This window comes from Brienomyrus brachyistius, chromosome 19 (genome assembly GCF_023856365.1).
Source record: "Brienomyrus brachyistius isolate T26 chromosome 19, BBRACH_0.4, whole genome shotgun sequence".
Lineage (NCBI taxonomy): Eukaryota > Metazoa > Chordata > Actinopteri > Osteoglossiformes > Mormyridae > Brienomyrus > Brienomyrus brachyistius.
Genome location: NC_064551.1, coordinates 8,726,900 through 8,753,338, shown reverse-complemented (window position 1 = coordinate 8,753,338; position 26,439 = coordinate 8,726,900). Strand labels below are relative to the sequence as shown.

The 26,439-nt window shown below is 44.5% G+C and overlaps 1 protein-coding gene across 3 annotated transcripts; it reads left to right on the top strand.

Moving 5' to 3' along the window:
• rnf144ab (ring finger protein 144ab) lies at window positions 1-26,439 on the top strand. 3 transcript variants are annotated; one of them, XM_048985728.1, is made up of 8 exons: window positions 1-303; window positions 17,867-18,094; window positions 18,967-19,071; window positions 19,733-19,793; window positions 20,660-20,864; window positions 21,685-21,832; window positions 22,266-22,355; window positions 23,450-26,439. In XM_048985728.1, the coding sequence occupies exons 2-8, from the start codon at window positions 17,894-17,896 to the stop codon at window positions 23,579-23,581; spliced, it is 942 nt and encodes a 313-aa protein (XP_048841685.1). In that variant the 5' UTR covers window positions 1-303; window positions 17,867-17,893; the 3' UTR covers window positions 23,582-26,439. The 3 variants fall into 3 exon arrangements, with proteins under 3 accessions (XP_048841685.1, XP_048841686.1, XP_048841687.1); XM_048985729.1 differs by having other exon boundaries at window positions 2-303; window positions 17,939-18,094; XM_048985730.1 differs by lacking the exon at window positions 1-303 and adding an exon at window positions 1,735-1,885 and having other exon boundaries at window positions 17,939-18,094.

Genomic DNA, 26,439 nt, shown 5'->3' with positions numbered 1-26,439 from the left:
TTTTATTTTCCCCCTCCCAGAATAGCAAACTGGCCGATTCCTTCCAAGCCATTTCCAGCTCGTAAACTCGCACAAATGGCGTCTCTCTGTTCGCACAGCTGATCTGACTTACATACATATATATATATACACTGCGAAGGGCTTTTTCAGCGCAGCATTTGCTATTGCATGAAATGTAACGTGTGGTAATATAACTGCAATGCCTGCGTAGCGTTAGAAAGGGACGGCGCCCAGTTGCTAGAAGAGACCCCGGGGTCTATTGTTATTTCCCGCAGAAGATCGCCTTCAAAGCCGCATGCAAAGGTAAAGTTACATACAATGTCGATCGCTGATTCTTTGATTTCTTTTTTTCGCCCTCGAACACAATCTGCAATATATTCGCTACTGGCTGTCCCGATTGATCTAAATCTCTGTGCGGATTTATGATTTAGTTTTGGCAGAAAAAAGCGATAAAAATAGCCCGTATTTCCCCAGTGTTTAGTGTAATTTAGGACTGTTCGCCTGCAATTGCAGCGATCGCTGATCCAGTTTACGCAGTATTATGATTCCGAGGTAGGCTAAGCCTCAGGTAGTACCCTGCTCCCAGTTTCAGGGGTCGACGGGGGCTGTAGAAAATGATTTATTTAGCTGAAGTAGGGTTTCGTAAGACCAGTATCACCAGCACCGTATTCCGCGCTTAGTAACATCTTCCAGCTATTAAAGATATGCAGTTGATTGGTTGTCGTTATTATTAGTATGTTAAAAACCGCTGCCCGGTATTACTGCTTTAGCATTACTTAAAATTAGTTTCTCACAATTGTGAATTAAATAGTACTTCAGTATCAGATAATATATTTCTGTATGTTGCTTTAATTGGTTTGTTTTAGCGGCCTGAACTTTGTATCTATTTTATTTATTTGTTTATTCGCTAGTTTAATTGCTTTTAGGTCGTCGCAAACTTTAATTGTAAGAATGCCATCTAAATGAAATCAGACTTAAGGATTTGGATAGTGCAATTGTGTACTGAATACCATCGTAACCGCATTGATATTGATGACAGGGTCCAGGTGTGACTAGAGATGATTTTGTGTCATGGCAAACCAAATAATAATAAAGTTAAAAGCTGTTGTATAACCTGCATGGATGGATGCATATGTGTAATATGATTGTTATTGTTTTATTATTATTATTATTATTATTATTATTATTATTATTATTAATTAATTGAGTTAAAATAGTAGGAATTTTAACCTTTTACACAAGAAGTAGAATGTTAACCTGAATGGAGGGAACAGAGTGGGAAGTTATGCCTATTAAACTAAAATTCTAAGGTAATTACTTTTAGTTTGCTGAGCTTAGTCTCTCCATTGCATTAAAATTCTAATTAGCAACTTTAAAATGTCAGCCTATCCTTTTCTGTAAATTATACTATTGAGTTTTGACAAGCATGGGTTTCCTTAGTTTTGATAGTATTGATTGAAATTAAGTAGATCTAGAGCGTCTTCATAGATTACAGTAGTCAGTACAGTGCAATGGCATATTGGATTATATGGGCAAGGCATATTTTTCACATTCATTTTTATAAACCACATTTGCGTGGGCCTTATTAGAACCACCTGTTGAACAACAGAGATTGGGGAGTCTCATGGTCATGTGATTCTTAGTATACTGCTGATTGGTGAATGGGCTTTGGGGGTGGGTTTTTGTAATGTCCATCATGTTCCATACCGTTTAGGTCTGTCCAGTGCAGGGAAAGCCAGGGAAATGAGGCAGGGGAATACCCTGGAGGGGATGCGAGTCCGTCATAGGGCACACGCTCACACAAGCACACATACAATGTGATCTATTCCACCTAACTGGTAGGACATACAGACTCGACAGGCCCAGAGCTGGGAGTGGGATTCAGGTATGTAGTGGAGGTGTAAAGCTACAGTAATGCATATAATGCATGCAACATACATGCATGTAATGTGTACAGCTGTGGCTTTATGTGCGCTGGTGGATCGTGTGTAACTCTGCTTACGGAGTACGCGTATGTTGCAAGAAAAAATTTAGATGATCGAGCTTTTTCTAGACTTTTTAATGTCTGGGGAATACAGTCCTGCTTTGCATTTTTATTTTAGCTTTAACTAGTTGTGGTTGCAGGAAATCTGACAGACGGCTTTGCACAGCGCGGGGGCTGCCTAAAAATACCGCTGCTGCCTGGCTATTTTGTTTTGCCTGTCTCCGATAACGGCTTCATTTTAGCTGTAACAGTTTGGTCCTCCAACCATTAATTGCTTATCTTTAGTGGAGCTGTGGTGCGTTTCAGCCTCTCCAATCGTGCCCTGGGGCACAAACTGGGTTATACATTTAACAGGGAGTCTGTCACGGGACATGTACCCACACACATATATAGACACCAGCTAAATGCATTTAAACACATAATCTCTACAGATACACAGATGGGGCCGGATTCACAACCGCAGTGCTCAAGCTGTGAGCCAACCTCAGTGGGGCACCACTGTCTGGCACGTCACCTCCGACTGGAATGGCACGGGTGCACATGCATATCTCTAAATGGGTATAAGTGCACGGGTGCACATGCATATCTCTAAATGGGTATAAGTGCACGGGTGCACATGCATATCTCTAAATGGGTATAAGTGCACGGGTGCACATGCATATCTCTAAATGGGTACAAGTTCCTGCCTTATTACCCTGTGATACTTCTTAGTGTTTCTGTTCCCTCTGACGATGAAGCTGAGCTTTACTTTTGTTTAAGTGACGTTCTTTACTATGCGTTTGTATGTCTTTATCGTCATTGCTGCCTTGGAAAAGGTGCAACGTAGGTCTATGAGTGATTCCTGGTCTTAGAGGAATGTTTTTTGAGGAGAGGTTAACTGAGCTGAATCTGTTTAGCCTCGAGCAAAGGAGACTGAGGGACATGATCCAGGTATATAAGATTCTAACAGGTCTGGATGCTGTTCAATATTTCAATATTAGTTTAAATATTAGAACTCGTGGCCATAAGTGGAAATTAGCGGCAGAACATTTTAAAACGAATTTGAGGAAGCACTTCTCATACGGAATAGTCTTGCTACTAGTGTAGCGCAAGCTAAATCCCTGGGTTCCTTTAAATCAGAGCTAGATAACATTTTAACAACTCTGAGCTATTAGTTAAGTTCTCCCCAAAAGAGCTTGATGGGCCGAATGGCCTCCCCTCGTTTGTAAATTTCTTATGTGTTTGTGTCAGTGCTTTTTAGCATTTTGATGAATGTGAATATTTTTCGGGTTCTTGTTTCCTTTCAGTTGAATCTGCTCCGTATTGTCCTGTGAAATGAAATCACAGGTGCCTTTCTAGGCGCCCCTATGCTCTGTAAAAGTATCCCTCCTAAAATGGTAGCTATTAGCCCGCCTGCTTTAGGCCACTTCAGACACAGGAAGTGCCAATCGTGTCACCATCCAGTATCAAGGATGAATGTCTTTCTCCTTGTGAAGTCACATGTTCATTATATCACTATTTATTGGCTTCGAAGATCAAAAGCTTTCTCAGATTTGCTCGTGGGAGTTTTACTTGCACAAAAAATGTTCAGAGAGAGAACCAATTAGATTATAAAGGAGGTGGGTCCAAGCAACTAAAGATGGGATCAAGACATCTTATTGGATGTTCCCGCCTCCACTAGTTGGTTAGACCCACCAACTCAACAATCTGATTGGTTATCTCTCATCATTTTTCTTTCTGTTTTCAGAACATTTTTGTGTAAGTAAAACTCCCATGAGTCAATTTCGTGGATCCAGGCCTTGGAATGGAAGTGCTGTGAGTCTGCCAAGCCAAAGGGGGCACCGCACCCAACAGCCTCTCTCCTGCATCCTTCGTCATATCACCCCTCTCCCCCGCATAACTCCCTCACCCCATCCTGCGGTGTCACATGACTTACAATGTTTATCTTTTGATTCAATGCCTCCGGTCTAAAAATAACTATTGTATCACCTCCAACAGCATGTCATCCTCTGCTATGAGAGCCTACCTGCACGGCTGAACCTTGTGGTAGATATTCTGATAGAGAGCGGGTCCAAGTGGGTTTGGCGTCATTGCCACGGCTTCTTTTTGGCCTGCTCTTATCCCGCTGTTCGCCTTTGCGCTACCTCTGTCCTCCCAATAGCATTCCTGATTTGTCCATATTATTTGTACCACGGTATCTCAGGGTATGCCCTGGGTTCCAGCTACTCGGATATGAAACTGTCAATCTGAAATTTTTTCTGGCACACGGTTCCTGTTTGTGTTCTTTTCTTTTTTTGCAGACACTCTCTCTAACAAGAATGTCGGTGTCGCACCCCTTCTGAGTCTATGAAAGCCTTTCTGCTAGTACCGATTGCTTTATTTGAATACACAGAATTCCCTGGGGGCAGCCTGGCTTGTGAAAGGCAATGCTTTTTTGGCAGAGGGGGAACAAAAATGTTAATGGTTGAAAGGGTTATAATGAATTGAAATTACTTCAATCTGAGCCAGTAGTTACGGTCTTTGGAGCGTTTGGAAGCTGTTGGAGGATAATAATTTAAAAGGAATTGACGCAAAGTTCCATCATTCTTTTCTTTAATAGAATAGCAGTATTTAATTTATCCCTGTGGGGAAATTGGGTAGTTTTTGCATTTCCCATCTTGCTGTGCATGGTACACATGCATATTATGTAGGTGATTTCGAGCACAGGGTCACTGGGGATAAGGGAGCAGTTGGGCATTAGGGCTTCGTTCAAGGCCCCAACAGTGATGTCTGGCTGCTGTAGGATTCGAACCCTCATCCCACAGGGGCACAGAGCTATAACCCCCCAAATTCCACGCCACCTCAAGACGTTTAAGATTTTTAATCATCATAAGTACTTTTTCTAAAAACTCTTCTGCCAGCTGCTCATTGGCTCCCTGCCAGCTGTTAGTGTTGGTTACCACAGCTTTGGCTTCTCAGTGAGCGCTCTGGTTCTTGGAGCAACATGTGCCAGCGTTGAACTGTCTTGGCCATGTCTCACTATAACCATGATCACTATAAGCAGTTTCCACCGTGTGTGCGCGCGTGAGTATGAGTACTGATGCTTGCGTTGCGTTATCTCAAAGGAGAGTGGGGCAATGCAGTCAAATCAGCTGGGCCAAGAACCCCAGAATGAGGGACCATGACAGCAGGGCTTTGAAAGACGGGATGGTTCACAGATAAACCACTTCAGTAACTTTGTCGTGCCATGTTATGTTTTTTTGCTGGTTTTGCTGGTCCCTTGCCTCCGCCCCCCCCCCAGGTTTATCTCTCAGAGGTTTTCCTTGTTGCCTGGTATGTATCATCAGGGAGTGTCCTGTAAGTACATCAGCGCACAGGAAGCCAAGCCTCTTCCTTCAGTGGCCTACTTCCTCTCGCTGGTTTCATTGGTTTGCGATCCAGGTCCTGTTTCTTCATGGTCAGAAGGTGACAGAGGCAGATGGAATGAGCTGGACGAGTGCGGGAGCGCTGCCGATTCCTCTCTGAAGGCTTTTTACGAGGCTCTGTGTGTGTGTGGCTCATCTGGAGTGAAGCTGCTTCGAGGTTCTCCCACGAGGCTCCCTATCTGTCATTAAATGGGCGTGATAAACAAGATCAAAGCAGATCTCACAAACAGTCACGATATCCCCAGATAATGAACCTTTATCACCTAGGAACTGTTGTTGTAATGAGGGTGTGGGTCCGATACCGTACTCGCGTTCTCATACTCATCGTCATGGCAATGTGCCGATGCATCTATAACTGTTACCATGTAAGGACGTATGAGCAGTGCAAAATAAATGGGACAGAATGTCTACGGTATGGAAATACTTCAAAGTTAACAACAAAATCAAAGCATAGTGGACTACAGACTGATCTACTAAACTATGAAGAGGAGGTACGAAATTGTGTTTATAAAACATTACTTTGGATTGTCTCAATATTGTTTTTTTCAGGCTTTCACATTTCTTTTCCAGCAAAAAATTGCTAGTCCCTTGCTTTGCTTGGTCCCAGCTAACAATGTTTTGTTCTAGGAACATGTACTGAACTTTACGATTAATATATGGAAATGTTCAAAGTGTCCAGATTTCCCAGTATTCCTAGAACGTTATCCCACTACTACAGCGACAACTATAATTAAGACCAATAATTTAAAAACACATGAAGGGCAAGACAGCAGGCAACACCATCACTTTACACCTCAAAGGTCATGGGTTCGAGGCTGGATGGTATGCTTGCAGCATACACACAGGACTATAGCACTTTTTTATAAAATAAAATTTAATTATAAAACAGTATTTTTCAACATTAATTGCATTAAAAGGGTGCTCCTTTCAATAAACGTCCGTATGGTACGGGAAAAGCTGGCCCCCAGGAAAATTTCACCGTCATCTGAAGCCCTGGAGATTGTTGTGCATGTGCGATATATCAATGTGATTACCCAGCCCTAGGTATTGGTATCTGTGAGTACCAGAAAGTGAGCATCGGTACTCGTATTCAGTTTGAAAAAAATGGTATCAGTGCATCCCTAGTTTTAACTGCATGTTTTCTTTGTGATGTGCTGAAATTATATACACACAGTGGAAACCACTTATAGTGATCATGATTATAGTGATCAATCGCTTGTATGTATCAAAAAAAGCTTGGGACACAGTCATTCTTGTAATTGAAGAATTAATTTATATCATTCAAGTTGTCCATGTTGGGGTTTTATACGTCGCAACATACAGAATTTACTTTACTTTGATCGGCCTGTTTTGCCTTGTGGTAACCCGTCTGCTTCTGGCTAGCTACCTGAGGCTAATGTTGCATCCACAGAAAACATGATGGGGGAAAAAGAGAGTACATTTCTCTCAATCAAAAATATAAACTCAAGAAACCTTATGATTAACTGTCAAAAAGTGAGCCGACAGGATGCAGCAGCATAACCTGTATATATTTTATATATGTTACTGTATTATAGCATATTTGGTTATACAGTTCAGTGGTTTAATATATACAGTTCTGTGTTTAATTTGTACAATACTGTAAAGCATTTTAAATGGTGTACTTTATTTTGAAAGAGTCCGTAAAGTTCAGGAAATAGACACTGTCCATTCCGTTGCCTTATGTTCATGTAATAAATATACAAATGTCAATTAGATGGAGATTTGCATGAGACTAGTAGGAAAAACTGCTTATAATGATCGTGTGCTTAGTGATCAGTTCCCCCCAGACAGGTGTGATCACTATAAGTGGTTTTCACTTTTTTTTTTTTTTTTTCTCATCCCTCAGCTATTGTGTTTTCCCATTAGTTTATCTTGCGGTTTAGGTCAACCCAGCTTCTTATTTGATGTATAAATGTATGAGTATATCTCCTCCTGGTTAAATAATCTGGTTACTGAAATTAAAGTGAGCTGGTGCGACATTTCATAGCTAATGGATAGTCAAAGGACAAAGGCTGCCAACCATGATGAGCAGAGCTGACAGTGTAGGGGGTTTGGAAACTTGTGGCACCAACTTGCTCTTTTGGCAGCGGGTTCATAGAGGGTCTCTGTACAAAGTGCTGTATTTTTGGCGTCTTCTGGTACTCCCTGTGATTCATGGCTTTACCCCGAAGAGCTTGCTGAAGAATCAGACTCCCCTCCATCTAAGTTCCAAGTTACCATTTTGAGGGCCTTATTTTTGTGCAGGAGCTTCACATTGAAATGTATTGGTTCCTCTGGGGAATGCCTCGCTCCCTTGCTCTGCCTCTATCTCAAGCTGCCACTAATTAGTCTTTCTGTAGGTTCTTTACTCATAATTACTTGTTCTGTTTTCAGTTGCAAATTTTTTATTGGTCTGTAAAACATAGCTCTAGACACTGGGTGAAACATTTTACTATACAGATGCTCCTCAACGTGCGATGGCATTATATTCTGTGGAACATCCATCCAACCGACTATTGAATGTGCATCACTATAGGCACACAGTCGTACAGTTGAACGTTTGTAAAGCAAGAAGCATCACTAGTTAATAGAGTAGTGATGCCTTATTGATCTCCATGGAGATCCCATCTTTTCACCTGCCCTGTCTTATTCTCCATGAGACACACAGAAGTGGATGGGGGGGAAGTTTGGGGGATCACAGCACATGGTCAATCAGCATGGAGTGTCCCAGGAGCTGGAGGCTAAGGGCCATGCCCAAGGGCTCAATGGTGACATCACCCTGCTGGCCAACTTCCAATCCGGTGCACGGCATCCTAACCCACCGAGTTCCACATTTCCCTCACAATTGGCTTGGGCAGCTGCAGACTTGGACTTGGAAAATGTATTTCATCTTCAAAACTATTTGCCAAGTTGTCAGTATGTTTTCGAAATGCTTCTCCAGTACAGGCTTGTCCAGGAAGTACAGGGCACAGGGCTTGGGACGCCCAGGACGCTGTGAAGGTGGTACATGTAGAGCGTAATGTAAGAGTGGAGGAACGAGGGAGCCTCTTTGGCCTCTTCTCTCCGGCCAGCCACACTGAGCCCTGGGGACCAGAGCAGATGGCTTTGTGTTCCTGGCACCTCGCGGAGAGCAGGTGGAGAGCTCCACGCAGTTTACATTGCGGACGTCACACCATTAGTCTGGTGTGACCCTGCCCAAGGAGCAGGAGAGGACATCGGGAGCCTGAGATCCCACGAGTATCTGCTAAGAATCGTATTTTTATTATTATTTTATTTTTCCGTGGGATCTTTGTTATATATGGAACTAGTCAATTCAAGTAGGTTTGTCATTTCAACCATACACACAGTATGCAACGAAAGGAAACATTGTTCGTTCAGGACCAATATGCACAAACTAAAGAACAGAAACGACACGATAATACACAAGTGCAGTTACAGCACAGGACGGCATACAGTGCAGTCGACAGAAGTCACAGTGCTGCTTTGAATGGATATTTGGATAATGAATATTTTTGTAGATACAGTATTGACATATTCTGTATTCTAGCAGCAAGACGGCAATAAATTATAAATAAAGGGGCAACAGGACAGAGAGTATGCAGTATATAGTAATGGTATATGAAATTTAGTTTGATTCAGAAGTCTGACGGCCTGAGGGAAGAAACTGTTTCCCATTCTGGCAGTGAAGGCCCGTATGCTGCGGAACCTTTTGCCAGACGGAAGGAGGAGAAGATGGTGTGGGAGGGGTGTGTGGGGTCGTGCACAATGCTGGTGCCTTAGTGGATATAGCGTGACGTGTAAATGTCTGTGACAGAGGGGAGAGAGACCTCAATGATCTTTCTGCAGTCCTCACTATCTTCTGTAGGGTAATAGTTCGCAAAAAAGTATAATCTCAGTTTAAGGCTGTCAGTTGTTAAAGCCAATCCAAAATAATGTGATTTGTTGTATTATGTATATTCAGTTTTCTGTATGTCTGACAGGAGCTGACAATGGCCTTTGCTTTTTAGAATTATATATATATATATATATATTTTTTTTAAAGAATTTGGTGATCAGTGGTCATTGTTGACACACCACAGCACACTGCACAACAATGAAATGTGTCCTCTGCATTTAACCCATATGTGACGTCATAACATAGCAGGGGGCAGCTAATCCAGCACCCGGGGAGCAGTGCTTGGGGGCAATACCTTGCTCAGGGTACCTCAATGGTGCCTTACTGATCGGGGATTCGAACTTCGAAATTACAAGTGCGCTTCCTTAACCCTTAGGACACCACAGTAGTTGATTCTCATCCATTTGCATAATACTGGAGGCAGTGATACTGTCCTTTTACATATTAGTACATGGAAAAACTGATCTCGTGGCACAAGTACCTTTATGCAGGTCAGTGTGTTTCTTCATGTGTAACCATAAGATGTCATTATAGCATAGTACATTGGGGTAGCAGGATGAGGATGATGACGATGATGATTATGGCTTTTGGGGATGACAAGACTCTACCTGGCATAGCAGGTTTGAATTCTGTGTCTTCATAAGCCTTTTCTGATTTGCAGGAGAGGTTATTGAAAAAGAACCGCAGGTGACCTGTCAGCAGTGCTTGAGGCTAGCGAGGGAGGGTGTTTATGTGGTATTTTCCCCCGCCATAGAAAAACGGCACGTTTAAGTGTCGAGCAGAAATACTGGAGCTGAAAACCATGTTTCTCGATTACATTTCAACATGTTTATCTCTTGCAACGGAGAAATCTACAGGTGAAATAAAAACGGCTAAATATATGTTTTTGATTCGGAGATTCCAACTTGACTGTCATACCAGAATGACAAAATCTGAGCAGATCGATTAAAAACTTCACTGTATTTTTCAGTGACAGACTTTCCAAGTGGCTCTAGGCTTGTATCATTTCAAATGAATTTGTTTCCTTTTCACTGCTGTTCACTGCTATAAGAGCAGAGGTCAGTGGTATAAGCAGGGCATCCATCTGGAGATGGAAGAAGACTTTATGCCCGTTATCTTGTGCCCCATGTGATGATGTGCATCGGGGCCTCAGCTGTGAGCAGGCCCTTCCTCACCATACCGCGTCCTTTCGGGCCAGTATGTGGCAGGGCCACAGAGCCAGGTGAACTTTTACATTTGATGCAGTGTTTTGATGCCTTTCTAGGTCGGTGGTCACCAATTTGTCTTGGAACAGGACCCACATTGTCACAACCCACATTTTTGTCATTTTGGACCAAATTCATTTCTTAAGTACTGCAGTAATGGTAAGTAGTAGATTGGGGGCCCCTGTGCCTGTGATTGAAAGGTTACTGGTTCAAAATCCGATCTCAGCCGAGTAGCTGTTGGGCCCTTAAAAGGTGACCCTGACGCTGTACTTAAACCCCACTGTTACGTGTGTGTGTGAAAGGAGAGCAAAATGAGAAATGCATAAACAAAAGAATTCCAGTGTTCCTGAACTTGTGTGCAAATGGCAGATAAAGCTTCGGTTTGTTTGAGAATATGCTTATTTAACAAATGCACAGTCCATGATACCTGCTGACTGTGGGTGCTGGTGATGAAATGTTTCATTAAACACACAGTTCACAAAACCACGGAAAATGGTTCCACGACTTACTTCGTGACCCAGCAGTTGAAAATCACTGCTCTGAGGGGCTCCTTTTTCTACGACCATGCGTACTGGCGTCCTGCCGAGGCGAAGCTGTGAGAGGCAGCCACGATGTTGGAATAAATGGCACCGGAGGTCTCTCTCCAACGATGGGACACGTACTGGTGTCCTTCTGCTGAGCTGGAGCTGTGTGAGGCAGCAGCGGTGTTGGAGTAAATGGCCCAGGACATGCGGGGCATGTAGCTGTGTCTCTTTAATGCTGCTGTTGGTGTCTGCCATCTCTCACCCCAGTGCAGGATAAGCATTACTCAGAAATGCTTTCTATTTTTGTGACTCTTCACATTAACAGAAAAGGTCAAAATGCCCTAGGTCGGGACGTGCTGTTTAAGTGTGGGTACTGGGGGGGGGGGCAGCAGTGGGCTCGCATGTACAGGTATGGGAGGGCTCCCTGTAACAGCCGCATCGCGGGACTCTTACAGCATGACATGGGATTGGCGATGCCGGACAGGCAAGCTGTAGAGCTGGTAGAACACCTCAGCCCCAGGAGCATAACTGGGTAAATGAGAGTATGGATTTAGTATCTGTGTGTGATTGAGATTGTTTGCGTCTCTCTTCCTGTGAGTCTGTAGATGCCTTTACATGGCTGAACACTCACCTGTAGAAATGCGGCAGTTGCTGGAAGAAGAGATTTTTTTTTTCCCAGTCTATTTTAAGAATTTTTTAAAGGTATTACATTTATTTTATCAGGCACTTTTGTCGTAAGCGATGTACATGTGAAGCAAATGGCGCATCACAGAGTGAAGATTCTAATAAATTGTTACATTTACTTGTATAGCAGATGCCTTTATCCAAAGCAACACAATGGAAATGCAGGGTCAGACACTCCCTGGAGTGCTTGGGTTAGGGCCTCACTCAGGCGGGCAGTGATGACATCACTCTGACGACCTTCTCATTATGGGCATGGTGTCCAAACCTGCCCAACCACAAACTAGCCACCTCTTTATAAAGCCTTGTTATAAATGTATTCTAAAGTTCTGGGGTTTTTGTTAATCTGTACATACCTGATATAAGGTTGTGTCCTAAAAAGTATAATATTGACATTTTAATTGATTTGGGAGTATTGCATTTGGTGAAAACCCTTTAATGAGTCTGGGATTATGTTCAGTTTTGGATTAGAGGCAGTGATACTGTCCTTTCACACACTAGTACATTGTCTCTGCAAAAATGGCAAACTGATTTCATGCCACAAGTGCCTTTATGAAGATCATTGTGTGTGGTTATGGACCAGTATATTGGGGTAGCAGGATGATGATGATGAAGATGATGATGATGATGATGGCTTGGGGATGACAAAACTAGCCAATATGGCAGGCTCGAATTAGCAAATGCGGACTTGCTTGTTTGCAAAGCAAACTAATAACCATGTCTGTAATCTGGAAGCATTTTACACTTGAAACAACGACTAGTAGCACAGCGATTTTGCAATCTTTGTGTAAAAAAATAAATAAATAAATAAATAGAAATAAAATTTGTGAGATGGATGTAGCATTTGGTGGAAAATCCCACTAAACAAACTGCATGCAATACTGCATATGAAGAAAGAAATGGATGGTTTGCGAGTCACTAGCTTTGGCTGTGATACAGGGGGGCTGCAATCACTACGAAGTGTGACGCTGTTGCCAGTGGGAGAAATTGTGGGGCATTTTTAGCATTTGGCACTTGCATATCCTCATTTGGAAGATATTGAAAATGAACTGCAAATGCTTAAAACGAGACGTACAAGCAAAGTGGAACAGTACGTTATGTAAGTTTCTAGTAGCCAAATTAAGTGTTTTTAAACATGTATGTATTTTTTTAAATTTATTAGTTTAAAAGGAGATCTGGTACTGGATCAGTACTCATATCGACCAGTACCCTCTGTTAAGATATCAGGATCATATCGGCACTGAGAAAGTGGGATCGGTGCACCTCTGTTTTTAATGTGACTGAAACCACAGAGTGGGTTGGAAACGACGCCATTGCGCAAACGGCCAGTTCTTATGGCGGGCTGATCACTGACTCTCAAATTCAATTGTTATCGGATCCGTCGAGGAGCTTTGGAGATTTCTCTGGCCACCAAGAAGTTAGGAGTGTAATGACATCGTCTCTTCTCTGGTCACGTCACCCCTCTCTACCTAGGTAATTAGCAGTGCCGATACTCTAATTTGTGTCATCATCTCGCTTGCAGAGGCCCAACGTTTTCCCCTCATTTCCATGGCGATCTGCCCGTTTCCGAGGCAACGTGTGAGGACACCTCGTTAAACTGTAATTGTTTCTGGGCCGCATTCCACTCCTTGTCCTTGTATAATATTTAGTTTCCCTTTGTTGCCGTTGAGTGCAGTGATTTGAGGTCCCTTGTTGGTGCAGCGAATGCAGATATTCACTGCATTCCCTCCATCTCCTCATTAGTCTCATGGACTGGGATAATGAACCTCACGGGATAACCAGCCAATGAAGGCTTTCGGGAGGTTGAATCATGTTCTGCTTCTACTGGCCAGCTGGTCCTTTCCATGTGTCTTATCTAATTTTTATCAATCATCTTATAACTTCAGATGTTTAACGTCTCATCATTCATTTGTACAGTATTGTGCAAAAATCTTAGGCAGTCAAAGAAAATAATGTTGCTGTAAAATTATAATATGCTGTGAAACTGTCTGCTTAGCCTGGAATCATCCAATACGCTCATGTATTTGTTGAGTCGATCACTAGCATATAGCTAATCAGGGCCTCACTGACTTTTTAAAACTAATTAATCTATTGACCTTCTGGTTAAATTTAACATGAAATTGCTGGGTGCCCCTGAGGCGACGTTTTATAATCAATACAAATCTTTGACAATTACGGACTATGTATGTGAAATGACTTCGGCCTGCTTTTTAACACCTTGTATTCTTTCTGTTTCATTGTCGTTCAGGGAAATTTCCAGCGATTTGCACGAGTACATTGGAATGCTTGTTTTTGCTTATCCATCCTTCTCGCCTTTGACGCGTACACTTGGGGTCTGAGCGCTGGGTCAGCCATTTAACCTGCACCCCTAGAGGGGGGGGGGGTATGAGTTGCCCCCCCCCCCCCCTCCCCCAAGCTTTCGATAATCCGTTTCATGGAGCTTGGCGATCCTGAGGTTTACTTGTCCTGCTGGACAAACTGCCTGTGTTTTGGCAGGCTTTCATTGCGAAGTGAGTATTAACCTCTGTGATAACAGCCTGAACCTGGGTGTCCCTGATGAGATCCAGTACAGCGGCAGCCATGTTACCTGCTTCTGAAACCAGCCTGATCACATAAGAGGCTGAACCCGAAAATAAATATGCTAAAGTGGGCCATCAGTGCGCTCTGCTGGACTCCTGCCAAACCCGACCCCCTCCCCGAGCGTGGGAACTTCCATCAGTGTGTCCCACCCTCCATGCTGGCCGTCTTGGTTAGCTATAAATTTCTGCTAACCCAGATTCGGGGTAAACCGAGCTGACCTGCTCATGTGGTGTGACATTACAGAGGAGTCGCGCTGTCACGTTGGAGTAACGTCTCGGTTAATATAATTCTGTGGGGGTGTCTCCCTGGGACAGATGTGAGAAGTGACACCCTGCATGGAGGAATGGCACTTTGGATGATAGAGGGGGCAGGAAGCATTGTCTTATACAATCAGTAGGGAGAATTTGTCTCTTCACATCTTTATATATGCGCACACACATGAATAATATACTCTACATATAATCTGTATACACTAGGGATGTGCATCGCTAAGATGATGTGATATACATATTGGCACATTGCCAATGACCTAATACATCAGATACATATGAAGCAATTACTATTGCGATGTGATACGATACAGTTCGCCACTATCGCAGCACAGTCTTATTTGACATGACACGAAGCATCGCTGAACACGTCTCCCAACCACGTAAGACATGGCAGTAACCACAGTCTGACTTCAGGTGTTCTGACCCGGCGAGGAGTTCAGTATAATGAGAGAGGTGGGTGATGGTGAATAGAGTATAAAACTAAAGACTTGCTTGTAGGCCTAAATCTTAACAAAACATTTTTAATGTAAAAAAAAAAAAAATCTTTGCACTGTATTGTTTACAATAGTGACAAACTTGTAAATGTACATAAAATATGAGCAAAGACAAAAAATATATAGCAATATTTAACCAGTTAACAGCTTAGGTACTGTTTTTGCTAATTAACTTTCCCATAGTGAGCACTGCAACTTCTTGAGAGAGATTTTTGAAAACCGCCAAACATATTTCATTTAATCAAAATCTTTTAAGTGAACAAAATAAACTTCCACCCGGCTCATTACCAAACATGCTTTGACATATAAACATACGGATGGTTCAATTTTGTTCCCGTAAAAGTCGGATGAGCCAGGAGTCATATTTTGGCTTCCTAATCACAGACACAAAAGCTTGTTTTTGCACACAACAGCTTACAAACGCAAGCAAGGTCACAATAAAAGACCCCAGAAACATTAACACCAGTTGTGTAGTAATATTAATAAAACAAAATGATTTTTCTACCTTAATAAATCGGGATACATCTTCATCCTATTTGCATTGGTAAAATCCAAGTTGAATCCCAAATTGTATTCGGCGCAGTTGCATCGTGAACATTTACGCCATGCACCATTCCTGTGAAGGGTGCCGCTATATATTAAGTAAGTGAACAGCCAGTCTTTGGAGTTGATGTGTTGGAAGCAGGAAAAATAGACAAGCATTAGGATCTGAACGATAGTGACAAAAGTCAAACTGTGATGGCTAGATGACTAGGTCTAAGCATCTCAAACAGCAGGTCCTCAGGAGTGTTCCTGGTATGCAGTGGCCAGTACCTACCAAAAGTGGCCCAAGGAAGGCCAACTGGTGAACCAGCAACAGGGGTATCGGCGCCTGAGGCTCATTGATACACGAGGAGAGTGAAGGCCAGCCCATCTGGTCCGATCCCACAGGAGAGCTACTGTAGCACAGATCGCTGAAAAATTTCATGTGACAAGGCCACTCCAGTATAACCGATGGATACTTCACTTTCCCACAAGGCCACTCCATTGGTTATGCATTTTGAAATTCAGCAGAATGTACCCTCATCCAGGTACCGTTCACCTACTGTCACTTTCATACTGAGGACTGGGACGTACCGCTCACTGTATGTACTACATTTCCCCTACTACATAGCAAACAAGTATGCAATTTCGGATGCACCCATTGTATCTTGACGCTGATAATTTGAAATATTAAACTGTTCTTTGGTGGCTGTGTAAGGAAGTTTCTTATTTGTGGTGCTAAGGGTGTCTCGTTACGTTGTTTCAGGTTCATTTTATGAAGTTTCTGAGGAAATGTTGCCTCCTGAAGTAATGGGTTTTTGGAGATTAATTTTGTTGCTCTCCAATAAGAAACATGTATCTCTGAAGGGCAGCGTGGTAGATTCCAAAGATTGGTTGTCTTACTAAAACACACTCAATATACCTCACCCTGTAAACTGAGATGGCTTCATGAATCGAACAGAATGATGAATGGAGCGTGTTGTTGCTTTTAAAATACCCTCTGCTTTGCTTCAAGCTCCCCTTCTACTACTAGATGGTGCTCATTCAGGGGACGTTGCGTTTTCCCTCCAAATTTCACAGTGTAGTAAATCGTTTGTGAGGTTTAACACACTAGGAAACCATGGTTACTGTTGCAGTTCCGTTGACCCTCTACTCTACTGCAGGACCTTGTGAAGAAGCTTCGTTTTCATTTCTGATGTTCCAGTGTGTAGTAATAATTCTCACCAGTGGCACTTGTGCTGCTGCAGCTACATTTAAATAAATTGAATGTTTTGTTCACAACTTACCTGTTTCCCCCCCCCCACACACACACCTTACTCGCGTTGTTGAAGCCAAAGCAGCTTAGTTATTACTGTAAAACATGAATAATATACTATTTAACAAGCAGTCATCTTCAACTCTGGCATTAAAGATGCCCTGTGTTGTAAAAGTTTAGAGAAGCTCATACTCTTCCTCTTCCCCTTATTTCTGTAAAATGTTTTAATGAATCTGTTGGCTGTGGTCTCATTGGTGGATGCACGAAATGTGGTGGCCAATCACAGTCCAACTGCTTTTTGGTGCATATCTTACATGAGGCTGGGCGGTTCGTGACTCATTGAATCGTCACGCCCCTTCCAGGGTTGGGGGGCTGAAATGTCACCCCTGCCCATTGTGTTCATGTCCTTCCTCTGCCACCTAGACCTCCTCTTAGGTGAATCGGCGTCTCTGATTTGCCCATAACTATAACTGTGTGTGGGCCCTGTGATGGACTGGCGTCCCAGTGTGTACCTCAGCCTTGCGCTCTATGCTGCCTGAGACAGGCTCCTGGGCCTCCTTTGACCCCAACCAGGATAAGCAGGTGGAAGATTAATAGAAGCGTGGGAGGTTTTTTTAATAATATCAGAGTGGAATCTTTTGACAAATAGTATGTAGAAATATTCAAGATGCATTTTTGAGACTGAATGTAATGATGCTTCACCTTCTCACTCAGAGGTTAAGCTGCGGTAATTGCTATAAAAGCCAGTACTGCTTGCCACCCACCCCCCAATCTTTTTCTGTGAGAAGTAAACATTCATAAAGGGTTCCATCCTTTTGGAATGAATTACAGTTTGCCTGGCAGTTACTCGTGAGCTGTGGAGATTTATCAGACCAAAGACCTGCCGCCTTCGGCTCCTTCCTTCATACCCGCCCACTCATTTGCCCTTCGCTCGGTGACACCAGTACGGCCGGAGAAGACTAACAAGCATCCGACCGGCTGCCTTGCGACCGTATTTCATCAATTATGTGAAGAAACGTGTTTCAGGGCGTCTCATTGTCCTGGTTCCAGTAAAACATGTCCTTGAGTCAGGTGGTGCTCGGAATACTCTCTTCGTTAATGAACGACGTGGCAGACCTGTGCCTGACGTGGATGGTCTTCCAGGACCCGACGCCGCTCAGCGCCATGACCCCCACCAGGTACCGGCCCAACTGGGAGCTGTCCCTGGACCCGCTGGTGACCTGCAAGCTGTGCCTTGGAGAGTTCCCCATGGAGCAGATGACCGCCATCAGCCAGTGCCAGTGTGTGTTCTGCACCCCGGTGAGTGGTTCTATGGTAATGGGTGACCCAGCAAGAGCATCTCATAGAGGGCGTTTGTTCATGTGTGACTGTCATAAACAGAGAAATGTTGACTACCGATATTTATACGGCAAAAAACATGGATCAGCAACCTAACCCATTAGTGTTTTTTTTTTTTTTTTTTTTTTTTTTTTTTAATCTCTGTGGACAGTTCTCTCCAAATGCACAAAAACGTGTCATAACTAAAGCTATAAGATGCGTGGGTGGAGTTTAACCCACATCCAGCCCACATCCACAGAATTACCTATTTTGGTTGGTTGTTTGAATGCAGTTGTTTACCATCAAGTAAACAACTGCATTCTATAGGTAGACAAAATATGTGTGCATCAGATATGCGCATTAACACACAAGGGTTGATGCGTAAACATCACATTCCCCCTATGACAGTACCTCGGTATACTGTCCTGTTCCTCACACCAGCTGTCTTTGGCATAATCTTTTGGTCTCCTTGCCCATCTCTCTGCCACCTTCGTAATCACATACCCTCTTCCTCAGTCATAGGATTCATTGTCTTTGTGTTCTACATTTCCCCATTGGAAGTGTACATGAGTAAATTGCTCAGTGGAGACTGTGGTCTTGAATTTCAACTGATTGATCATCTTAGCGGGTAGTTCTGCAGCTGGTTCCCACAAGGGTTTGATGTCTAGGGGTCTCCACCCCAAATGCATGCAGGAAATGCTCATCCTTCCATATGAATGGCCGGTGCGCTATAGCTGATGTTCAGTTCAAACTTACATTTCTCATTTGAATAAGTAGATCGTTCTGTGTGGGAGTTCGCTTCACCTGGGACGCACAGTGTGACACTTAGTATTTTTTTTCCCATGTCCCTGTAGTGCCTAAAACAGTATGTGGAACTTTTGATCAAAGAGGGCCTTGAAACTGCGATAAGCTGTCCAGATTCTGCTTGTCCAAAGCGAGGACATCTTCTGGAAAATGAGGTATTTTTTATCTGCGTTGTATCCCAAAAGCCGTCACACCTAGTAGACTGGCTTGCTGATGATAGTTGTCAGACGATCCCCCAAAGGGAAGCAAGGACCCAGAATTGTGGGACAGAACGATCTTTATTAGATCGACCAAGCAGAGGAGTTTGAAGGGGCGAGACGTGAATCGTGGTCGTGGGGCGATAGCTGGGGTCAATAGCCGGGGTGGTCAGTCCTACAAACAGGCATAAGACATGGAGACACAAGGAAGGGGAGACGCGAAGTCCAGGGGCAGGCAGGGCAGGCAGGACGGGAGACTCAGGAGCGGGATTGGGTCTAGGGAAGGAAAGCAGAAAGGGTGAGGAGTACACAGACGGACCAGGTAAGGAATCAGGGGATGGCACGAGACAACGTTTGGTATTGCTATAGGACATAGGCAAATACTTCGCAATGAGAGATCGCGCACTCTCCGCTTGTATAGCGCTCCCATACGGAGCCTAACTGGCTGCTCTTCGATTAACCTCGCCCGGTGGCGTGACAATAGTGATAGTGCTATTTATTTATTTATTTATTTATTTATTTATTTATTTATTTATTTATTTGATAAGGCTGTTTCAGTGTTCCTGCCTGCTGCATTGCCTGTGTTTTCTGACATGCGCTCTCTGGTCTTGCCTTGCAGATCGAATGCATGGTTCCTGCTGAAACTATGCAGCGGTTCAGGAAACTGCAGTTTGAGAGGGGTAGGTCTGTTTCTGTGGCGACCCCGTTGTCTCCAGGTCCCGTCCGGGTCGTGACCTCATGCCCTCGCAGGCTCTTTACAGACAGCTGTCACCCCAGGTGGCCCTACGGCAGGAAGACCCACTCGACCCGTGTCGCTTTCCTGCTCGCCGCTGTGCCTTCATGCCTCCTGACCTCGTGTGTAATGGGAGCCTTCAGTCTAAACCTGCCCCCTAATCTTTCAAGGAATATGATTCAGAATTACCCAAAATGTCCTGTCGTCCCTCTTGCAACCTAAGCACGTCAACGCTTCATACATACATACAGAGCCCTCTTTGGCTAGCAGTTGAAAGGAGGGAGAGAAAGGGAGACCAAAAAAAACGACATTGTCCTGGCTTGACCTTTTTTCCAGGAGAAATTCTAACTGATTTCAGCCATATTCTTCATTTCAGGTTTCAGAATGCCTCTGTGTCTTGCAAATAATACGCAGATTATATGATTATCAGACAGGTGTTTACTCAGGAAGTAAAACGCCACCTGTTATCATACTGTATGTCAGCAATACAATGGTTTGTCTACTGTGAAAACACAAAGTAATGGCTTTAATAGTGCTTTTAAAGGGGATTGGCTGTATTCTTCATTATCGTCAGTGTAATTTTAGAGCAATGCCAGGCGTAAAACTCGCTGACGGGAGATGCTTGGTGCAGGTCGGGTACCTTTGGCACTCTGTAGAAGGGATCATGCAACTATTACCAGTTGCAGAGTAAATAGTTTCCCCTTATTGGATGAGCATAGTGTACAAATTCATATTCTGGCACAAGATGTTCACTGAACTGGTGCCTTTCCAGTTTAGTGCCAGTGAGTAACGTCCATTTTTTTGGTGTTGCAGAAGTTCTGCTAGACCCGTGCCGGACCTGGTGCCCATCATCATCCTGCCAGGCTGTGTGCCACCTCACAGAGGCCCCTGGGGCACAATCCGTCCGCTGCTCTGCCTGCAGCCTGGAGTTCTGCTCCGCGTGCCGCGCAGCCTGCCATCCGGGCCAGGTGTGCAAGGAGAACCTGCCAGTCAGTGCCTCAGTGCCTGGGGAGACCAGGTGGGGGTGCCCTCGTTGCTGCTTTGAAATGACAGACCGGTCTCTGACTAGGCAACATGCTTAGTGTCAGACTGATTTTCTTGATTGTTACCTGACAGTGTTGTTAAAGGGAAATTGATACAATGTCAGTCTTGCACCTTATGCAGATGTCACCTTCTGACATCTGCAAAGGTCAAAGTGCAAAGCTTCCAGTTGAAGATTCCAGCTCTGGGCCTTAATCCACATTATCGGCAATCTAAATTATAAGGAGCCCCTTTCCATTTACACCGCAGTACAGAGGTCTGTTAGCGTTCCCTGAAACATCTTTTCCTCGCTCTCCAGCTGGGCTGTCCTCTCGCTGGCCTGCACACATGTAAGGAGGGTGACCAGCCTCTAGGTGGCAGTAAGCTACACTCAGACATGTGATGGTGCCCCGGTCTTCACTCATCAGGGAGACGGCTCTCCTGGGGAATGTTGTGTTCCTGTTGGGGGCACATTCCCTCAGAAAGTAGGCTTCTGTTTGGGTGGCCGGGGACCCGTGACATGACCCTCCCCCCCAGGAATGATCATGGGGTAAAGGTGGTTTGTCTGCTGCTCTCCTTCCACCCTGAAATACTGCCTTATACTGTATAGCTATCATCTTGAAAACTGCGGACAGTCATCGTTAGTATTCCAGTGAATTTGCCTGTGTTCGTGTGCCTGTGTCACCCTCCTGCCTTCCTGAGTGACTCATGTTCTGTAATGATTGATGCCAACTGACAGCACCTTGCTGAATGATAATTTAGGGAAATCAGTTTGCTGTAGGAAATGAAAATGACAGCCCCCCCCCCCCCCCCCGCAGCAATCCCTTTTATAAGACTGAGGAGGACACGCCAATCAAGCGCTGCCCCAGGTGCAAGGTGTATATCGAGCGCGACGAGGGCTGCGCCCAAATGATGTGCAAGAACTGCAAGCACGCCTTCTGCTGGTACTGTCTGGAATCGCTGGATGTGAGTGGCCACGTCTCTTCTGATTGGCTGGCGAGGGTCAGGTGATGTTCTCTCTCAGACCCCACGGAGAGAAGACCTTTCCGTCTATAACCTACTTACTGCATCACCTGACCAGCAATGTTGGTGTGGGAGATTAAGCCAACAGTCTGAAGCACTATGGCTCAGTGGGTTGGGATGCCGTACTTGTGATCAGAAGGTCGCTAGTTTAAATCCCATGGTCAGCAGTATGATCTCACCATTTGGCCTTTAAACAAGGCCCTTCACCCCACCTGCTCCGGGGACATTCTGACCCTGATTTCTCCAAAATGTGCGTCACTTTGGCTAAAACCATCTGCCGAATACATGTAGCCTGTGCCTTGTGGGTGTTGGGTCTGTTCACATCCTCCCCCCGCACGACCGCCCAGAGACTGACATGGTGCTTTTCTCACCACAGGATGACTTCCTTCTTATACACTACGACAAGGGCCCGTGTCGTAACAAGCTGGGCCATTCCCGCGCCTCGGTCATCTGGCACCGAACGCAGGTGGGTTGGGGGACGCCCCCGGAGCAGCACCCGCTGTCTGTTTGCCAAAGGGCTGCTTGCCTGGCTCTTCCTCTCGCTCCTCCTCGCCCTGGAGCGGTGACGGGGCCAGCCTCCCGCTGGGTCGGCCTGCTGCCCCGTTTCTCCCGACTCAGTCCTACACTGTTCCTGTCTGAGACGTCCACAGCGTGTTTTCTCATGAGCCATGACAGGGCCCCCGCGCCTTAAGAGGGTGGCATTCCTGTCACTCTGGGCTCCCACCTCCAGCAGTTTTGCTTCCTGTGGAAACCCACATCTAATCAAACGTACAGATGGCCTCACCTCTGGAGATTAAAACGAGCAGTAGATAAGCAAAAATCATTTCAGTATTTCACGTAACATTTGGATCTGTAGCAGTCATGTGACTCAGGGAAGTGCCTGTGATTGGTGGCCCTCTGGCCTTATTGATGACTGACTGGATGTATCCAAACAGAAGCACAGAACATTTTTGTAAAGTTTGAGTCGCTGCTGCCCCCTACTGGAAGTCTCTGTGCTCTGACAGTGTTACCTATGCAGTATGCTTGAGCCAGTTTTGCTGACACACATGTATGCACTTGCATTTTTGCGTTTGTGTTTTCATTACGGTGACACTCTCTAGCCCTCAAAGGAGAACACCGCATGCTGTTCCTGTCACCAGCCACGCAGTCTGTTGCTGGAGTTTTTCTGCAGCAAGCCTCTCGGGGTTTGTGCAGGTATAGAGTAGTGCAGAGGCACGCTGCAGGTGTGCAGCCCTGTGTGGCATTCGAGGAGGGGCTCTGCTCAGGTCACCTGGAGACGGAGCTCAGCTGATACACTGGCAGCCCCTCAGTCCTGTGCTGATGACTAATGACTTGTTTTCTCTCTCTCTCTCTCTCTCTCTCTCTCTCTCTCTCTCTCTCTCTCTCTCTCTCTCTCTCTCTCTCTCTCACACACACACACTCTGCTCCCCTCTACTCTGCTTTCTCTCCCCCCTTTCAACCCTCTCTGCTTTCCTTCTCTCTTCCTCCTGTCCTTCTCTCTCTGCTTTCCCCCTCTTATTTTGCTTTCTCTCGCTCTCTCTGTCTCCCACTCCCTCCCAGGTAATAGGCATTTTTGCCGGCTTCGGCCTGCTTCTCCTCGTCGCATCACCCTTCCTCCTCCTCGCCACCCCCTTCGTCCTCTGCTGCAAATGCAAGTGCAGCAAGGGCGACGACGACCCACTGCCCACCTAGGGCCGTGCCCGAGGGGGGGGTCACGTCATGCGGCTTCTCCTGCCGCCTTTTTCATTTCCTCCTACCAGCCCTTGGTTTGGCGGGAGGACCGGCATGATCCAAGCCAGGTTTTTTTTTTTAAATCCGCCCCTCCCCTGTTATGCTGTTGGTGGGCGTGGCTAAGGAGGACTGTGTTTGAAAGGGGCGGAGCTGCTCTGTGTCCATGGCAAAGATCAGTAACAGCAGTGAGGTACAGGAAAGTATGAACTTGCTCCCTGGTGCTTGGTTCTGGTGTATTACCATTGTTCTGCTGAGTTACCAGGGGCTGCCTGAGCTGTAAAGGTGTGGTTCTCACTGTGCTGTTGAGGTAAATAGAAGCCTGCAATGACACTGGGACTCCCAAACAGGAATCCATCTACACTGGAGCCCAAGGATGAGTTGAGGTTTACTCTCCATCTGCACTATGTAAAGAGGAACTGATTTTACTGTTTTTTTTTTTTTTTTTTTTTTTTTTCCTCTTATTTTTCTTTCTCTGACTTCAAAGTAGTTTTTGCCATCTTTAGTTGATGTCCACTTTACGGAGGATAAGTGCATTTTTTGCATTAAGGTGATTTCTCCAAGTTAGGCATACATGCTTTTATTCCGGTGTCAAACTCGTAAGTTCTTAAAACTTTAAATAAATTCAGATGAGTATTTTCACCTTTTGAAAGCAGTTTTTCTAGTAGTCTTGGTACAGTTGTTTCCTAAAGTGGTAAAGTCTGGTCGCCCTTAAAGACACCCGTTTGATTATACCATATACAGACTAATTCTGGTCAATATTCAATCTCCTCCTGTTGCTGTAGGGTGTACTACAAAGCAAGTTTTACATGCCCGGAGTTAACTTAACAGAGCCAGGTTAACTAATCCTGACTGTTATAGTCTGCTTTAAATGGTACTATGATGGTGCTTATTGGTCAGTTGACTGAGTTTCTTGATTGGAGTGTGTCCGCATTCACACAACACGGGTGATGTCGGCATTGCAAACTAACCATGCTAACTAAGAGCCACCGTTTTGATAGGTAGCAAATTACCCCCCTTCCCCTGCTTGGCAAATTGTTTTCGTTAGCACCCCCACCTGGTATAACTTGGTATCTGACTGAAGATGTTCAGAAGTATCGGCCATCCCTACTATTTCAAAAGGACAGCTCATATTAGGCTATGTTTTATATTTTTGGAGAAAAAGCAGTTTGCGTATATGTTTTTGTCGAAAGGGCGAAACTTGCACCTCTTAAGCTGGAAGTCGCGCTTAAATCTGCTAAACTGGCTTTGTAGTACAGCCCTCAGGTGTACTTGCTATGATTATGTGGTTTTATAAATAGACACGCTGAAGTATACTTATTTGGTAGTGTAACATCATAGACCCTTGTACTGGTTTCACAGTTTGACAAGAAATGTCATGTTGGCTTCTTTCGTACCGTGAAATACAAGGTCAACAAATTCAGGGAGAGGTGAGTGGTTCTCCTCAGCTCGCTCAGGGTAAACTGGCCATGCAGCTGCCCGTCACAAGCTGTGATGCACATACATAACTGCATCCATCAGCTCCATCAATCCTGGAGGTGGGAGGGGCACCACCACACAGCACCTGATACACGGCAGCCGGATTTTACTTTCATCCAATCAGCTGAGCTGTAGCAGTTAGAACATTTTTTTCCAACCAGTCAACATGGGTGTAGCAAATAAGTATGTGGCAATTAACAAAAATTTACGGAAGATTTATGTAGTGTTTTTATTAAGGTCAAATTAGGACTGAATAAGTGCCCAATGATTCTCCTGACCTTAAGTATGTTTTGGAATATTTGTTTTTTTGTTTAATGCACTATTTTTGAGCATGTTCTGCAGCTATATGCACATGTTGATGTCTCTCCACACCTGTAGCCTGGAGAGAAATGTGTAGTTGTAACTGTTTGACCACACCTTTTTGTTTTTTAGTAAATCTGCAAAGCATTCTGCAGGGTACATGTGAGCTTAATTATGGTTGACCCAAGGTTGCATATCTTACCTCATTTTCCCTCTTTCAACCCTGAAGTTCCATCTATCCCAGGCAGTATGGAACACAATGCTGCAGTTCACCCTGGTCAGGATGCCAGTCCATTGGGCACACAGACACAGTCATATGCTTTGAACAATTTATTGATGCCTAACTGTACATATGTGTGCAGGGATATGCACGCACGCACACTCACAGATCTGTACTCGTCCCCATTCATTTCTATGAGCAAAACCCTAATCCCAGCATGACAACCTTAACCCCTACCCAGCCCTAACCTTAACCAAACAAAATTCAAGACTTTTGGCTTTTTTGATTGCAGTCACAGATTTTTATATGATTGTCCCTACAAGAGGTAACAATATCAAAATTATTTTTAAGTTTAACACACTGTGGGGTCATGTCACCACAATGTAATATATGCATACCCACACGCACACACAGGGCAGAGCAGAATTCAACCCCCAGCCCTAGAGAAGCGTACTACCCAAACATCCTTCCATCCCCCAAAAAAACACATTCTCCTGTATCTGTGTCATGGTGAGACTTGCCACGTTCTACTCATGCTTTGGATGGGCGATCCTTCAAGGTTCCTATGGTAACACTAGGATGATGCTCCTGTGGTCGTCCTGAGCTTTGGCTGGGTGCTTTGGACCTGGGGGGGAGCAGCCATTGTTATGCTGTGATACTTAAACCATCCGATTCGCCATCATGGACTCTGTGTCATTGTCATTATGTACAGATCCTGTAATACTGCGCATTTAGATGTAAGAAAAGCTCATTGTAGACAAGCAGAGGTGTTTTGCCGAATCCCTCCATATTTTATTTTTATTAAAGCAGTACTTATCCCTTT